At 38.4% G+C, this 17,747-nt stretch overlaps 1 protein-coding gene across 2 annotated transcripts in view; it reads left to right on the forward strand.

Annotated features, from left to right (window-relative positions):
* The window catches only part of LOC144658028 (polyamine-transporting ATPase 13A3-like), a 42,199-nt gene that overhangs the window by 11,114 nt on the left and 13,338 nt on the right, over nt 1–17,747 (forward strand). For both annotated transcript variants that reach the window (XM_078518356.1, XM_078518357.1), the window contains exons 8-22: nt 3,272–3,349; nt 5,947–6,016; nt 6,972–7,106; nt 7,516–7,582; nt 7,967–8,098; nt 8,653–8,841; nt 9,046–9,156; nt 10,349–10,395; nt 12,690–12,835; nt 13,533–13,575; nt 13,707–13,768; nt 14,461–14,605; nt 15,310–15,420; nt 16,154–16,307; nt 17,147–17,267. In XM_078518356.1, coding sequence (XP_078374482.1) covers nt 3,272–3,349; nt 5,947–6,016; nt 6,972–7,106; nt 7,516–7,582; nt 7,967–8,098; nt 8,653–8,841; nt 9,046–9,156; nt 10,349–10,395; nt 12,690–12,835; nt 13,533–13,575; nt 13,707–13,768; nt 14,461–14,605; nt 15,310–15,420; nt 16,154–16,307; nt 17,147–17,267 — 1,611 coding nt within the window. The remainder of the gene's footprint in view (nt 1–3,271; nt 3,350–5,946; nt 6,017–6,971; nt 7,107–7,515; nt 7,583–7,966; nt 8,099–8,652; nt 8,842–9,045; nt 9,157–10,348; nt 10,396–12,689; nt 12,836–13,532; nt 13,576–13,706; nt 13,769–14,460; nt 14,606–15,309; nt 15,421–16,153; nt 16,308–17,146; nt 17,268–17,747) is intronic.

Consider the following 17,747-nt stretch of genomic DNA (forward strand, 5'->3'; position numbering starts at 1 on the left):
CAGCATTGTCTGTTGAGATGGTACTCCTCCATTGTCTGTTGAGATGATGCTCCAGCATTGTCTGTTGAGATGGTACTCCAGCATTGTCTGTTGAGATGGTACTCCAGCATTGTCGGTTGAGATGGTACTCCAGGATTGTCTGTTGAGATGGTACTCCAGCATTGTCTGTTGAGATGGTACTCCAGCATTGTCTGTTGAGATGGTACTCCAGCATTGTCTGTTGAGATGGTACTCCAGGATTGTCTGTTGAGATGGTACTCCAGCATTGTCTGTTGAGATGGTACTCCAGGATTGTCTGTTGAGATGGTACTCCAGCATTGTCTGTTGAGATGGTACTCCAGGATTGTCTGTTGAGATGGTACTCCAGGATTGTCTGTTGAGATGGTACTCCAGGATTGTCTGTTGAGATGGTACTCCTCCATTGTCTGTTGAGATGGTACTCCAGCATTGACTGTTGAAATGGTACATCAGCATTGTCCGTTGAGATGGTGCTCCAGCATTGTCTGTTGAGATGGTACTTCAGCATTGTCTGTTGAGATGGTACTCCAGCATTGTCTGTTGAGATGGTACTCCAGCATTGTCTGTTGAGATGGTACTCCAGCATTGTCTGTTGAGATGGTACTCCAGCATTGTCCGTTGAGATGGTACTCCAGCATTGTCTGTTGAGATGGTACTCCAGCATTGTCTGTTGAGATGGTACTCCAGCATTGTCTGTTGAGATGGTACTCCAGCATTGTCCGTTGAGATGGTACTTCAGCATTGTCTGTTGAAATGGTACTTCAGCATTGTCTGTTGAGATGGTACTCCAGGATTGTCTGTTGAGATGGTACTCCAGCATTGTCTGTTGAGATGGTACTCCAGGATTGTCTGTTGAGATGGTACTCCAGGATTGTCTGTTGAAAAGTTACTACAGCATTGTCTGTTGAGATGGTACTCCAGCATTGTCTGTTGAGATGGTACTCGACAGCATTGTTTTGAGATGTTCTCTCTGTGAGATGGTACTCCAGCATTGTCTGTTGAGATGATGCTCCAGCATTGTCTGTTGAGATGGTACTCCAGCATTGTCTGTTGAGATGGTACTCCAGTATTGTCTGTTGAGATGGTACTCCAGGATTGTCTGTTGAGATGGTACTCCAGCATTGTCTGTTGAGATGGTACTTCAGGATTGTCTGTTGAGATGGTACTCCAGCATTGTCTTTGAGGATGGTACTCAGCATTGTCTGCTGAGATGGTACTCCAGCATTGTCTCGCTGTGATGGTACTCCTCCATTGTCTGTTGAGATGATGCTCCAGCATTGTCTGTTGAGATGGTACTTCAGCATTGTCTGTTGAGATGGTACTCCTCCATTGTCTGTTGAGATGGTACTCCTGCATTGTCTGTTGAGATGGTGCTCCAGCATTGTCTGTTGAGATGGTACTCCAGGATTGTCTGTTGAGATGGTACTCCAGCATTGTCTGTTGAGATGGTACTCCAGGATTGTCTGTTGAGATGGTACTTCAGCTTTGTCTGTTGAAATGGTACTCCAGCATTGTCTGTTGAGATGGTATTCCAGCATTGTCTGTTGAGATGGTACTCCAGCATTGTCTGTTGAGATGGTACTCCAGCATTGTCTGTTCCAGAGATGGTACTCCAGCATTGTCTCGTTGAGATGGTACTCCAGCATTGTCTGTTAAGATGGTACTCCAGCATTGTCTCGTTGAGATGGTACTCCAGCATTGTCTGTTGAGATGGTACTCCAGCATTGTCTGTTGAGATGGTACTCCAGCATTGTCTGTTGAGATGGTACTCCAGCATTGTCTGTTGAGATGGTACTTCAGCATTGTCTTTGAGATGGTACTCCAGCATTGTCTGTTGAGATGGTACTCCAGCATTGTCTCTTGAGATGGTACTCCAGCATTGTCTGTTGAGATGGTACTCCAGCATTGTCTGTTGAGATGGTACTCCAGCATTGTCTGTTGAGATGGTACTCCAGCATTGTCTGTTGAGATGGTACTCCAGCATTGTCTGTTGAGATGGTACTCCAGCATTGTCTCTTGCGATGGTACTCCAGCATTGTCTGTTGAGATGGTACTCCAGCATTGTCTGTTGAGATGGTACTCCAGCTTTGTCTGTTGAGATGGTACTCCAGCATTGTCTGTTGAGATGGTACTCCAGCATTGTCTGTTGAGATGGTACTCCAGCATTGTCTCTTTGGATGGTACTCCAGCATTGTCTGTTGAGATGGTACTCCAGCATTGTCTGTTGAGATGGTACTCCAGCATTGTCTGTTGAGATGGTACTCCAGCATTGTCTGTTGAGATGGTACTCCAGCATTGTCTGTTGAGATGGTACTCCAGCATTGTCTCTTGAGATGGTACTCCAGCATTGTCTCTTGAGATGGTACTCCAGCATTGTCTCTTGAGATGGTACTCCAGCATTGTCTCCTGAGATGGTACTCCAGCATTGTCTCTTGAGATGGTACTCCAGCATTGTCTCTTGGGATGGTACTCCAGCATTGTCTCCTGAGATGGTACTCCAGCATTGTCTCTTGAGATGGTACTCGAGCATTGTCTCTTGGGATGGTACTCCAGCATTGTCTCCTGAGATAGAACTCCAGCATTGTCTCTTGAGATGGTACTCCAGCATTGTCTCCTGAGATGGTACTCCTGCATTGCTTCCTGTAGATGGTACTCCAGCATTGTCTCTCGGAATGGTACTCCAGCATTGTCTGCTGAGAAGGTACTCCAGCGTCGTTTCTTGAGATGATACTCCAATATTGTCTTCTGAGATGGTACTCCAGGATTGTCTCCTGAGATGATACTTCAGCATTGTTTCTTGAGTTGAGACTCCAGTATTGTCTCATTAGGTGATACTCCAACATTGTCATTTGATATGGTAGTTTAGTATTGTCTTCTTTGATGGTACATCACCAATGTGATCTGGGATGGTCAAGCATTGTCTCTCAGTATAGTACTCCAGCATTGTCTACTGGGATGATACTCCATCTTTGTGTTCTGAGATTTTATTTTAGGATTTTAGCATTTTAGTGGTGTGGTTTGGCTTGGTTTGGGGATGTGAGTAGAGTTTGTGATAGTAAATTTAAAGTTTTCTTAAGGTAAACTAAAGGGCTCATGGGAAAACAAAGTAAACCTTTTTTTGCAACTTAAAAGATTTTTGAGCAAAAAGTGAGAGAAATTAATTTTTTTCCATCTGCCACTCAATATTTACAGACAGTTGCTCTGAACATCAAATAAAGTGTTTGACTTTTTATAAAAATCATTTTTTATATAGAGGCCTAGATGTTGATACTTATCCAGGGCAGTTTTACCAGTATTCATCTGGACTGTCACTAGATGAAGTTCAAAAGAGGTATAGAATCATTTATTGCTAAGAGAAAAATTGCTGTTGGGTATATAATGTACTGTAAAATAATCATGGCTTTAAAGAGCATATCCCATAGAGCTTGTCTGTGTGTGGAACCAGTCGGTTTAAAACGCAGACCATGCAGACTGCAGACTGTGCAGACCGTGCAGACCGTGCAGACTGAGTAATTTTTTTTCTACTTTTTTTACATTGTGTTTCACAAAACTTTTCACGAATGGTTTCTAAAGTTTGTTTGAAATTCGCGAAGTTCGCTACAAACTTTAGGGGGAATTTCATTACGTAATTTTCAATCAAATTCACGTGCCAGCGAAGTTGAAAGGTTGAGTTGAAAAGTTGAGAAAAGTTCGTCCAGTTCGTATAATTTGGTGAAATGAATCCGTTCACAGTATAAGGAAAATCAATTTCAAGTCCAGGAAGGCAGAAAATCATCGAAAGTTGGCTTCAAGGTCAAGGATTATTTTAATAAGGTCCTAGCTTGTTGAGATAACAGTTTATTTGTTTAGTTACCGTAAACACCCGCGTATAAGCCGCACCCGCAGATAAGCTGCACCCTGAGTTTAACAACTTAAATGTTGGAAAAAAAGTTTTTTGAAAGTAAATCAAAGAAAATCCAAAGTCAAGTCAAAAATCCAAAGTTGAGTCTTTAGGAAGTCTTCTTCATCGAACGTAAACTCAATGAACATTGAAACAGAAAATACTTCAGTCTTACCCACAATTTGAGCTCTTTAATATAATGAAAACCAACTTTGACATTTTATGGGTGATCTTTTTCTGGCATTTGTTGGCAGGTATTTCTTCATTCAACGCAGTTTTCCATAGATTTTTGTGTGACAACAACAAGAACTTTCGTTTGCAGAACGTTCGTAGCTTAGTAACCAGGCATTTGATCGGACGCGAAATATGGGACTAGGGCGAGAACGTAAAGCAAAACAAGATGGCGATGGAGGCGTTCGAGTTTCGTGGCTTGGGAGCCATCTATTGAAGAAAAACTTGTTGCATAATGAGAGTTTCGTAATCAGTTCGACGTATTTTTCATCAAAGTGCAAAATGAGAGAGAAACAATTGGCCATCTTACTCGTGAATACTCGTGGTATTTTCTCGCTCGTAAAAGTATCAATATTACTGTTAAAGTTATAGGGCATTGTCGACACTGCAAACAGTATAGGAGCTGTCAAACTTGCAAAAGCAATGACCGGTACTCTCTTGTAGTTTTAGGTTTTTTAATTTACATAATTTTCCATAAATTAGCATCAGTTAACAAAAATTTACGGCACCTTTTCCGAATGTTCCCGCAGATAAGCCGCACCCCCGCTTTCGAGCGAAAATTTTTGGAAAAAAAGGTGCGGCTTATCTGCGGGTTTTTACGGTACATGTTTTTAGTTCAATTTTATAACGTAATCAAATGCTGCAGTTGGTATTTACGCTTTATTTTGTATTTCATTACACTGTTCTTAATAATAAAATATAAGTAATTCGTAAATAAATACACATTTCAATTGTTCCAAAGCAAGTGTTATTTATTGGTAAGTTTATTTAAGGAAGTAAAAAAAATTTCAACCAAAGCTTATTTTTTTTACAAAATATATAAATTATTTCAGAGAAACAGAGTTAATCACGAACAGACAGATGGCGCGACTTGCGTGTTGTGTAAACACAGAAGTATATAAACAACATGGAATTGAAAAGTTCTGGTTTCCGCAGTTTTTCTAAACTGATGTGTATTCGTGAAGGAAAACGTTTTTTTTTTCTCTCTGTAGAAGATTTTTACGGCACACGCAAACAGTATTTTTACATGTAAACCGGTTCATCTGTTGAAATTGTTTCCTTCGAAACTGCACACGGTAGAACTTGTAATCTATTTTTAGTTGGGTGTCGGGTGACATTGGGAAAACTCAGTTGTAACATTCACAAACCATTTTCAGGGCAGCCTTGCGTTTTTAATAGTCCGTTGATTTCTTGCCTTACTGGACTTGGGATTGCTTTTTGCTGTACTGGGAACAGATTAAACAAACTGGACAAACTTCTTCTCAACTTGCGAACTCTTCAACCTTTCAACTTCGCTGGCACGTGAAATTCACAATTTCGGTTCGTAATTTGATTGACAATTACATATATAAAATTCCCTCTTAAGTTCGTAGTGAACTTCGCGAATTTCAAACGAACTTTAGAAACCGTTCGTGAAAAGTTTTGTGAAACACAATGTAAAAAAAGTAGAAAAGAAAATTACTCAGTCTGCACAGGACGTCTGCAGTCTGCAGTCTGCATGGTCTGCGTTTTAAGCCGACGGGTGTTGAACCGAGGTGCCACCGAGGAAGGATGTTACATGGGTTATGTGGTTTGGATGTTTGCCTTTCTTTTTCTGATTTAAAACCACCCAGGTTTCTTTGGCATTCAAATGACTGAGTCTATTTGAAATGCTTATTGAAATCTTTTAAGGCCCTGATGCTATTTGTGTGTTTCATGAGGACATTTTAGTACACTGCCTTGTGCTATAGTACAAGTATTTACACAAGTCGTTTACTTAACAGTCATGACTAGGGATCCAGTTCATTAAACAAAATCCTGTTCTGTCTTGTTTTAAGACAGAAAATGTATGGTGCAAATGTGATTGATGTTACGGTCAAGTCATATGGAAGGCTTTTTCTTGAAGAGGTAATATTTTGCAGTAAGAAAAAAGTAGTACAGTACCAGGGTTAGGCCATATTGTCCTCTTTGATCTACCCATTGTTCATAAAGTTTACCAAATACCTTATATGACTACAAAAGAAGTTAAAATCAGAATACATGTCCAGTAGAAAACCATACACAACATGCATGTAGGTACCGTACAGGGACCGCGGAGACCATTTTAAAGTGGTAGGGCTAAAAAGCAGGCTAAGACAAGCAAGCATTAGGGGTCACTGTTCCGCCATTTATCGTGTAAAAACTTCATAGCGGAGCTCCCGCGCACGCTGTGCGAGCAGAGCATCCATAAGTAAGCAAATTGTTTTCCATCGAACCGAGAAATTTTGGGGGTCACCTCCACGTACGTCTGGGGACGTGGAGGTTTCCGCCGTGGCTAAAAAATGGAGGGGAAGTTACAAACAGCAATAGCTCACAGGGGAGACAAACTATATAGACAACGGGTAAAGTTACTCAGCGACAGTACACAGCAAAACATCTGATAGGTTTATTATCCAACTGTTCAATAAGTGTTCTTGGAGTGCAAAATAGTTTTTTTTAACAGACGATTCGGGGAAACCCCTTCATCAGTGTAAATGTGATGTCTTAAAAGGAACGCTTGATCAAACGTTAAATGTCTTGCGTGCGCGTCGTTTAAAAATAAACAGAGCGCGAGATTGCGCCCGCGCTCAGCGCCCCCTCCGCGGTCCCTGCCGTAATAAATTAACATTACACTAGCTTGCATTAACAGCACAATTACATGTAGCTTAAAAGTGTGGTGTATGTAATTTTAGGTCATGTTCAGTTTTTGTACTGACGGGGGAAGCAGAAATAGTCCTGGTTGCTAATACTGCTACAGAACCTGGGATAAGCTTCAGCAGTTTGGGCCACTTGTCTCGATGCAGACTTTACCTTAACCTTTAACTTGCAATATAATGTATTTCAGGTTGCAGATCCATTTTATGTGTTCCAGTTTTGCAGCATCATCTTGTGGTCAACTGATGAGTATTATTATTATGCAGTGACCATTTTAATTGTTTCATTGGTTTCAATTATCATCACAGTATATCAAACAAGAAAGGTAAGTGCTTTTTGTGAAATTTTACCAAGAAAATATGCATCTCTTTTCATTAACCAAAATGAGAAAAACTCAATCGATTTCTTCAATTGAATCTTAAAAAAATACAAAATTATAAATCCTGTGGCAATTGAACTGATTTTTTAGTGATATGTGGATTGAAGCCTTCTTTTCCAGTGAAATGGGATTATTTTTTATATGCCATGGTACATGTTTTGCAATGCTCTCAAACAAGGTGCCAGACAGTTACAGTTTACTCACAACAAGTTACATTGATACTTAAATTTTTTCTCGAAAATATTAGCTTTGTTTAGCTACAAACAAATACAATAAAAAATAACGTTTATGTATTAGCATGTGTGCACCCTGTGTGATAAGGCTTTGGTTTGTAAAAATATTGATTATTTTGCAGCACCTTGTGACATTAAGGGACATGGTGGCAGTGTCAGAGAGAATCACCGTGCTGCGTAACAATGCAGGTGAAAATACTGGTCCATTAACTTGACAGTTGGTGGCATTCTGTTTTCAATATACATTTATCATGGTGGTCTGTTAAATACGTTTTCTCCCAGTTAACAGAAAGCTTTGCCATCTCTAAATCAACTTGCCATCTTTTGATTTATATTTCACTTGCCAGCAGTGCATCTGTACTTTAAATTCACTATAGGCATGTTTTTCTTGACGTGATATCCCAGTGGAGACAGGGATTCCTGGGAGGGAAATTTTACACTAGAGAGTTCAAACAGGATATGGGATTCTTAGTGGGATTATGGTAGGATTTCCAATAGTATCATGCCAGTTAAAATTTATACTGACTACAACAGCTTGTCTACAGACTGTCTAACAATCTTAATATGATACAGTTCAAGAGGATATATCATCTGAAGATCTCGTACCTGGTGATGTGCTGATAATTCCTCCTAAAGGATGCCTAGTACACTGTGATGCTGTTCTTATAAGTGGTAACTGTATCGTGAACGAGAGTATGTTAACAGGTAAATATACTTTAGAACGAACATTTCTTTGTATGATTGCTCATTCTTAACTTTTTGTCCAATTCTAGGGAACTATATATTGCGATACCTTTTTGGACTTAACCTGGTGTCAAATTACTTTTTGTATTGGGAAATGTCTTGGGAAATGCCTTTTTGCAACACCTGACAAGAATTAAGTAAAAGGTTACGACAGTTGACACATCCGTAATACGGACGTTTATATTGTGGATTGTTCACTTGGTCCCAAAGAGACTAGAGTTTATATTTTAAACCTTGATCTACCTCTTTAATGCAGTCACACATGTTGTGCAGACAGTCAGCTCTGTCCCTAGCTAGGTGTCCTAATATTACATGTAAAAAGGTTTGTTGTACATGTACATAGCCTGTAAATGACTAAATATTATGTGCAGATTATAGCCAGTGCTGTATATAATTAGATTATTCTTACCCCTTAGAAGCTGATTATAAATGTGTCTGTAGGATCAGTACCCTTTGAATTGCAGATGCTGTACATTATATGATATTTGTTTTTCTTAAACACATTTCTCACACAGGTGAAAGTGTACCAGTCACAAAGACGCCATTACCATATGTAAAGAGGTCATCAAGTAATCCTTTAGAACAAAGAGAGGAACAGTACAAACCTGAACGGCACAAGAGACACACCTTGTTTAATGGTACTAAAGTAATACAAACCCGTTATTATGGCCATGCTAGAGTGCTTGCAGTGGTTGTTAGAACAGGTAACTATGGCTGCCTTTTTTAAGTACATACATCAAATGTCATTTTACTATACAATAGGTGACGTTTTTATTCACTTGCTACTCTTTTAGTGATTATATTTATTAGGGGACGTTCAGACTATTTAAGATACCTGCAGCTCACCATGCATTCATTTCGTATTCCAAGCATTAATATTGCTAAATGTTTCTTGTTTTATTTTGCAGGATTTTCAACAACTAAGGGTGGCTTAATTCGTTCCATTCTCAGTCCAAAACCTGTGGGCTTTAAGTTCTTCAGGGACTCCATGCGTTTTATTGGTCTCATGGCAATTCTTGGTTAGATATTACCACGTATTGGTCAAGTGTTAGAGCAGTTTTCAATTGAGTGTCGTAAAACCAAAACCAAAGTAATTACTCTGGGCAATCGCAATCACAAAGGACACAGACAATCCAGTAAACCAATCAAAACTGGAAGCAAATACATGTAGTTGGCACGAAGCGCGGGAAAACGTGCGCGAGCTAGTCACGATTGGTTTTGGTTTTACTCCTGATTGGCCGAGACAGTGGCGCGAGATTTTTAAACCAATCACTAAGCGTAGTGAACGCAAAAACAAAGCAAATGCAAATTACTTTCGACACCCAAGTGAAAACCGCTCTATTTTATACTGTACATAATTTACTTCCATACCTGTCATCAAGTGATTTGTTATGCAGTACTTGCCATAAAAATCTAAAGTGGCTACATTTAGTCTGGCAATGTTCATCTTACATATTAGCCACTAACTGTATACTTGCAATGTTATTACACATGCACATTTTCTACAGGAATCTGTTGCCACTTCGTTAAAAATAGCTGCAAAATTATATTGGATTACTTGTAGACTGCGTGCCTCTTTTCTCTTAGCTCGTCTAACGTGGAGCTTAAAAAAGAGCGTGAGTGGCCGTGGGAAATTCTACATATGATCTCTTTTCCCCTCACGCTCGACTGACTTAGAAAAAAGGGACTGATCATTAGTAATTTTTGACTTAATATTGTTGATTTGACATTTAAAATGCATCTGCATGCAAACAGTGATGGATGGAAAGAGACAAACTGCATACTATGGAAAATGGTTGACAATCTCAAGACAAATGTCCTATACCATTTTACATTAAGGAGGTGGTGATATATTGTTATCTTGCCATATCTCACTTGTAAACATTAACCAAACACTTCCACTAGAATAGCCTATGTACAGCTGTCCCCCTTCCAAGAGAGGGGGACGACACAAGCTACCACTCGAAGCAATTCACTTAAAGGCTGTGCAGAGCTAAACATTAATTTTTACCACTTACTATGTTTTGTTGTGCTAGACAGTCACGTTTCTTAATATAACTGAAAATATCTTTTTTAAAGGCCTGAAAGTAAGTCTCTTGTCTAAAAAATATAATAGTAATGCAAGAACTAAATGCTGAGAACAAGCTGTTATTTTTTTATGTGAAATTGAAAAGGAGTAACTTTCTCTTTGTATTTTTAAATTCGAAACAGCCATGGTTGGATTCTCATACAGCGTGTACACCTTTGTAAAGCAAGGGGTAAGTAGTTACTAAATAACTACAGTCGAAGCTCTCATAAGCGGACACCCTTGGTACGCGAAAAAAGTGTCCGTAACTGGAGCTGGTCGCTTACGAGAATGGTTCTCGTAAGCGGCCACTAGAGGTGTGGGGGATAGATGTCTGCTTACGGGAGCTTGCCCAGCTAACAATAACCGGACGGACGTAGATGACGACAAAACAAACACTGAAATATGGTTCTGTAATTACTGTAAAATCATTGCGACGAACGGCGATGTGAAGTTCATTGATAAAAATAAGATGAAGAGGTTGTAGATAGGATTTTCTATGGGTTGTCCGCTTACGGGAGCTTAAAAACAAAGAAAAAAGTCTAAGTCGTAATCTCTGAAAGTGTCCGCGGCCGCTTACGGGAATGTCCGCTTACGAGAATGTTAAAATACAGAGTTTGTATGGGAATTAAAACGGGGTTTCCAACAAGGCGGCCGTAAGTAGAGCTGTCCGCTTACGAGAGTGTCCGTTAAGAGAGCTTCGACTGTATACTTTTTGTTAAAATTTTATATACAATAAAACTCATAAGCTGCATGAAGAAGATAAATATAGATCTTTTTAAACTGGTTTGCCTATTACTTGTACGTGTAATAAACCTTTGTTTTTTATTTAATAAGCAACAGCTATAACTAACCAAATGAGCAGTTTTAAATCGATATTCACATCAAAGGCACTAGTGTAACTTACAGTAAGCGTGCTGAGTTGATTCCGTGAGTTTGAAAATTGCAAGTTTGCTAGCTGAATATGAGATTTGCGTGTTATCAGCTTTAGTTTGGAGGCAGGCAAAAGAGAAATTAAGCATCACGAAGAATGGCCACTTTGTTACTCATCTCATAAAACATTAAAACCAGCAGTGATGGGTGTATTTATCTTGATAGTGAGTACACAAAACTTGGTACTGAAAAACTGTATTTTTAAGTCAACTGCTACTGCATCTTTTTTTCTTACATAATTTTATGTTAGTGTTTTAGTCGGATAACTGCTTATTCTATTGCTTGAAGGCACCTTTAGAGAAAATGACTAAAGAATGATGAGCAATTGTACAGCATTTGTTCAAACCTACATGTATGACATTTTGTGACTGAAAAAGAAACAGAAATTTTACATTAAAAAGAAACTTACTGGCATGGTGCCGGGATTGCTAACAGTAAAAAAACTTCCGCACCAATTGGTCATGCTATGAAAACTGATACAGAAAATCACCTGGCATCTTTGTGAAGTGAGAATTGATAATAGGAAAGCTGATCTATAAATTGAAATTAATCAGAAGCATTTGTTAAAGTGCATATAACCCGAAAAGTAAATCAAAGTTGTTTGTTTGAAAGTCCTTTCAAAATGAGGAGTGATGGTTTTTACATTTTTATAATATCTTCTCTCATTCCAGAGATACTTATGTAAGGTTTTTGTATTATGCAAACAAAAGGACTTCAAACCCGATACGCAACTTGGAGACAAATAACAAAATGAAGATTTTTTTCCTGAAAATGATTAAACAGATATCGTACTTAACATAAGGCATATAATTAAATATTCCATTATGATGCCATGATAACGACTTCGGCTGTAGAACTCTATTGGTTAAAACAACTTCAAATTACCTTCATTTTGGCTTCCGAAATTTAATGGTTAATATTTAGTAAGTAAACCCCTTTGGGCGACTGGTACATTGGAGGATAATGCTTGAGGCTGAATGATAGTCCGAAAAATGAACAGTTGGCTGGAGAGCGAAGCTTCGAGGGCAACTGTGAAATTTTTAGGACAATCTTCAGCCAAGGGTATTATCCTCCAATATACCAGGAAGCCAGAAAGGGGTTTATTTATTTTATATCCCTCTGAATAATTTTTACAGCACGTTATATTGCTGATAAATAGGAAAAAACCTTCAATGCTGATCAGGTTGTTACTGCGGCTGAAATAATTGCAAATTAATTGGTTTGCGGGGATGTTTTTGTAATCCCTGTGTTTTCAAAATAAATAGACTTGATAAGGTGACTCTGTTCATTTGTTTTGTACTTGTCTATAAAATCGGGCAACGGATATCAAATCGGACAGGGTATATTTCCTGATACCCATCGTCCGATTTGTACCGTGTGATGCGATTTGTCTAATTTGCATGTGCGAAAATTGGGTTAAAAAAGTGTATAAGTATTATATATTATATTGGGTTATAAGAGTGTATAAATTGGGTTGTAAGAGTGTATATATTGGGTTACAAGAGTGATAACTGTTGTCGCAGTTAGTAATAACTTGTTATTCCATATCTTCAGATGTCTGCTGGTCAGATTTTGCTGAAAGCTTTAGATATCATTACTGTCGCTGTTCCACCAGCTCTTCCTGCAGCAATGTCAGTAGGGATTGTTTATGCCCTTCAGAGGCTGAAGAAAAAACATATATTCTGTATAAATCCATCAAGGTACATACTCAGTGAAGGGTATTATTTATGATAGGCTACTTCTGTTTCAAGTGTTTGTTGTACATCCAGGTCACATGCGCTAGAGTTGCCTTGATTTGTGAAGGCTTCTGGCACAGTAGTCTGGTGATGTTGCTAATCTGTTGTTTGTAAAGAAGACTCTTGTCTGTGCATGTTGCACTTGTGTTGAAGATCATTGATGTAGAGCACTCTTAAGCTGTTCCGCTTTCCTTCTGTCAGGTTACAACAGTTACATCTAGTAGCCCAAAAAACCTCTCTATGTCGTTCTCATTACCTTCTCTCAGTAACTTGATGTCCTCCTATGTGTGAGAGTTTCATATTTTTTACCATGCATTCAGTCGAGATCTTGCTGCTTTGCATGCAGCTGTAGAACGTTACAGGTTTGCTACAAGGTCTTTTCAACTACAATAATCTGTACACAGTCCACGAGTAAATAATCAAGAAGCAATTGAAAACGAAGTCGCTAATTATTGCAATACTTCAACCATTACTGGTAGTTTCGACTGAGCATTATATTATGTCAGTGCAAGGTTAAATCCACTATTCAACTATGTTTTGGGTGTTACCGGTAATACTTGCTTACTAACAAATAGAAGTCATAAACTAACACTGCCTATGTTTTGTTGTGTATGTAATAAATTTGTAATTTATTTGTTTTACAAAAATAATACCCATTTAGAATCAACATTTGTGGAAAACTCAAGCTGTTCTGCTTTGATAAGGTTAGTTGATATACACCATACCTTACACCGATTTGTAAGTATTCTGTGCTAGGCTGACAACATTCGCTTTCATGTATACACTGTACTTCTCATTTGTTCATTTGTTTTGTTGCAATTGTCTATTGGTGTAGACTGGAACATTAACAGAAGATGGCTTGGACCTCCTAGGAGTTGTGCCAGTGAAATCTGCAAGGTATGCTGCAGTTGCCGTGTTTTATGTGCATGTTTCTTATATGTGTTGTGTATGCATTTAAAGGTTACTCCGACCTCCTTAATATCCTTAATATACTATTTGTCACTTAGTGAATTTCCAATGATCCTCTGTGGCTTGGGAATGGATATTTTCTGGAACCACACAATAATATTTTGGGCAAAGATATAGTTGCTGAGGAATTTTACAAGTTTAATTCTTGTGCTAGCCAAATTAAAAATAGAACATTGCATCACCCACAGTTTAATTTCCACCGCATTTTATTCATGAGTCTATGACGTCACACCAGTTAATGTAGTCCTCTGCAAATTAATGAGATTCCTCCGCAAACTCCGGTCCCTACTATACTACTGAGGGGCTGCCTGTGCTCCGAACTAGAAACACAAACAGACAAGAGCAAACATGTTGTGCTTGGTGCTGTACTGACATCCCATCCAGTTGTGTAGAAGGAATGAGGCTCAAATAAATACAAAGACGAAAACACATCAACTTGAATGCTTCATTTTTCTTTTTGAACCAGTTTGTGGCGGGTAAGGGTCGCGTGCTACATTCGACTAATAACGTCACGTTTATGTCACAAACTGTCCCACTACAGGTGTGTATATATGTGTTGGGGGGGGGGGGGGGTGAGTAGAGATACTTTAAATCAACTAGTTATTAATTTATTTTATCAGATTTGGTTTAATGGTTCCTAGTGGTGAAAGTATTCCCCAAGGCCCTATGTTAGCTGCTATGGCAACGTGTCACTCCCTAACAGTGATTGATGGCATACTGACTGGTGATCCCCTAGATCTTAAGATGTTCCAGGCTACTGACTGGGTAACTATTCCAATAAGTGATCCTATGCTCCCCTGTACTAGCCTCTCTTTATAAACTTAGATGCTTATTGTTTTTAATAGAGCATCGGCTCTACAATATATAGCACGCTACTGTCAACCAGGTATTTGCACAAATAAGGATCATAGAGTATCGCAAAACCAAAACCAAAGTAATCACAAAGGACGCAAACAATTCAGTAAACCAATCAAAGCTTGAAGAAAATACACATAGTCGACGATGCAAATTGCGGGAAAACGTGCGCGAGTGAGTCAATTGGTTTTGGTTTTAGTTTTATTGGTTGAGAAAGTGGCACATTAGATTTTTAAACTAAACACTAAGCCGTAGTAATGTAAAACCAAAGCAAATGCAAATTACTTTCGACACTCAAGTGAAAACTGCTCTATACCCGAATTTTTTTATTGCAAAAGTACATGTATCTTGAATTAATGCAACTTCATTTCAAGTTATTATCAAGGTTAGGGGCAAAATTTCATCTTAAAGGTATGTGTTGCAATTGGTTTTGTTATAGAAAGCGAAGCAACTACCAGCAGTGTCACCAAAGACTGCCGTGTTTTCTAGACGAAAGTATTATTTGCATGAGTAACAAAAGTATCCTGTTGTGAATGTTTGCAAGAAAAACGAGAATCTCTGACAAGAATCTCTAGCTCTTTAAAACTTGTTTTGATGCTACTCGATCATTTCAGATTCTCGAGGAACCTGGAGAAGATAATACAAAGTTTGACAACATAGTTCCCACTATTGTTAAACCCAAAACTGCTGAGGAGTTTATTGTGGAATCTGCTCTCGAAGGACATGTAGGTTAATCATTCCTCTTAAACTGATCTCTGAGATAATTTAGGTGATAATGTAGGTTATAGTGGAGTTGCAGTTTGGTCATAAGCCATTAGAGTTCTGGGTTTAAGAAATTTACTGTACCTCTGTGTAGTGTTTATTAGGGAGACACTAAGGAATAAGGGATTTAAATCAGCAAACCTCTGCTAGCAGTCTGTGGTTAAAAGTTGGAAGTTTCAGAATAGTCATCAAAACTGGATTCAGGGAAGACTCTAGGGGTCCACCTGGTTATATACGTGCTTATAACAGAAATGTAATCTGAAAAATGCACAGAAAGTGTATAACTGAACAGCTCACCTTAATTTGGTTTCAAATAAGATCCTGCATGCTCGGCATTATGTTTGTTCAATATGTTTGTTTCCATCCTCTCTTTCAAAACTTTATTTGCAGTAAAACCTAACGGTTCATGGTTCCACTTGAGTTTTGAACATTTCATGACGTCATCTCTATGCTATATACGAGTGTAGACCATGAACAAAAATGTCGTCGATTTGTTAAACAGACCCGGATTCAGTTTCATATTAATGTTTTGAGTAGTCTGTTTCCAGTAAAACACTCACGGCTATATAACTTGTTTTAAATGCCTCTACCCAACTACAAATGTTATTGATAACCATTAATGGTCTTACTACTAACTCACAAATAGTATCGTAAGCTTGTTGTAAAATAACTTTTGGTCTGAATTTCTTTTACCAGACACCATATGAGATAGCCATTGTACGTCAGTTTCCATTCTCATCGGATCTCAAGTGCATGAGCGTTGTGTCTCGCACATTAGGAGCTCCTAATATGGATGTGTATGTTAAAGGTGCCCCAGAGACCATTGAAAGTCTTTGTCAGCTACGAACAGGTCAGAACTGAAAAAAGGAAATTCAAAAAGTCAACCTCTGTTCTTCAACTTGTACTATAACATACAGAAAAGCTCTTGTTTGCCTTCTCAGCGCCTTGGATGGGGAGTGCATACATTTTGGGTGCTGTAGCTTGCCTGCAATAAAACTAGTTAAGAAAATTAAGGCAAATCATAGTTAATCGATGGTAAAAATTAGGTGTCAAATAACAATTTATGTCTCTCATTGTTAATAATGCCGCTACTGGAAATACTCGCTTCTGGTAAAAAGCATATTAATTATCCCAAATGGTATCGATAGATGAACAAGTTTCCGTTTTGCGTAACAGTGAGAAAAGAGTGAGCTTCTGCGAAAACGCCACTGAAGAGTAAGAAAAGATTGAATTCAAAAATTATTTAAAACAAAAATTAACCAATCAAAATGTATTTAAGCGAGCAAAAGATAGTGACCGGAGAGGGAAGGCCAAGAGTTGAGGGTAATTGTTTGTACAAACTGGCCATTCGATTCAGACATCAATCACGGGATCCAGGCAGGTGAAATTCAGAGTAAAGAACATAGTACTTTAAGGCCCAGGCCAAATGTCGAACTTCACATGAGACGTACTCAACTGCAATATGGGTCGACCCAGGCAGGTAAAGCCTGACCGTTGGGTCAAACGTAGAACATAATTCGTCGAACCGACCATCGAACCAAAGTCATTTTAATCAGAACAATTTTTTGTACATTTACTGACTTATAAATTATATCCTTAAATGTGTTGAAAATATTATGTTTTGCTAAATTTTGATATGTTTGAATTAAGCGAGTCACATTTTAAATAATTTATCTTTGTTACATGCAGTTCCTGCAGATTTTCATGATGTTCTTCAGCACTATACCATGAGGGGTTACAGAGTACTCGGTGTAGCGTGGAAACCCTTAGATACAAAACTGTCATGGCACCACGTCCATCGAGTCACACGGTAATTTTGATGACGGCAAAGCTGTAGCTATTAGTGCAGGTTTAAGAGAACAGAGCAGTGTTGTATTTAAATGAGAGGATAGTTGGTCGAGAGGAGAGTTGTCCATCCCCTCTAGAAATCAAGACAAAGACGTAGTTGATCACAATTCATTAGCAAGCCAAGCCTTAATTTGACCTATGGGTGTCGAACCTTTTGTATGGTAGCGGTGCCACGTGGTCGAATTCGAACTCCTTTTCCAGATTTCCTCCTCGACCTAAGTATTACATTTATGACTGTGGTATGTAAGACAGAACCTAAAAGTAAGGTTTTAATAATTTTGATAAAATAAAATAATTACATCCATGTTATGAATGCGCAAAACTGTACCAAATTAAATTACTGGATCCAATTAGTTTGTTACTTTTTCTTTTTTATTTATTGTTTGTGATGCTTGTATCACTTACAAATGGATAAATTATGCTCATTTAGAAGATTTAACAA

Source organism: Oculina patagonica, chromosome 6, assembly GCF_052425735.1.
Source record: "Oculina patagonica isolate OP01 chromosome 6, crgOcupat, whole genome shotgun sequence".
NCBI classification, from domain to species: domain Eukaryota; kingdom Metazoa; phylum Cnidaria; class Anthozoa; order Scleractinia; family Oculinidae; genus Oculina; species Oculina patagonica.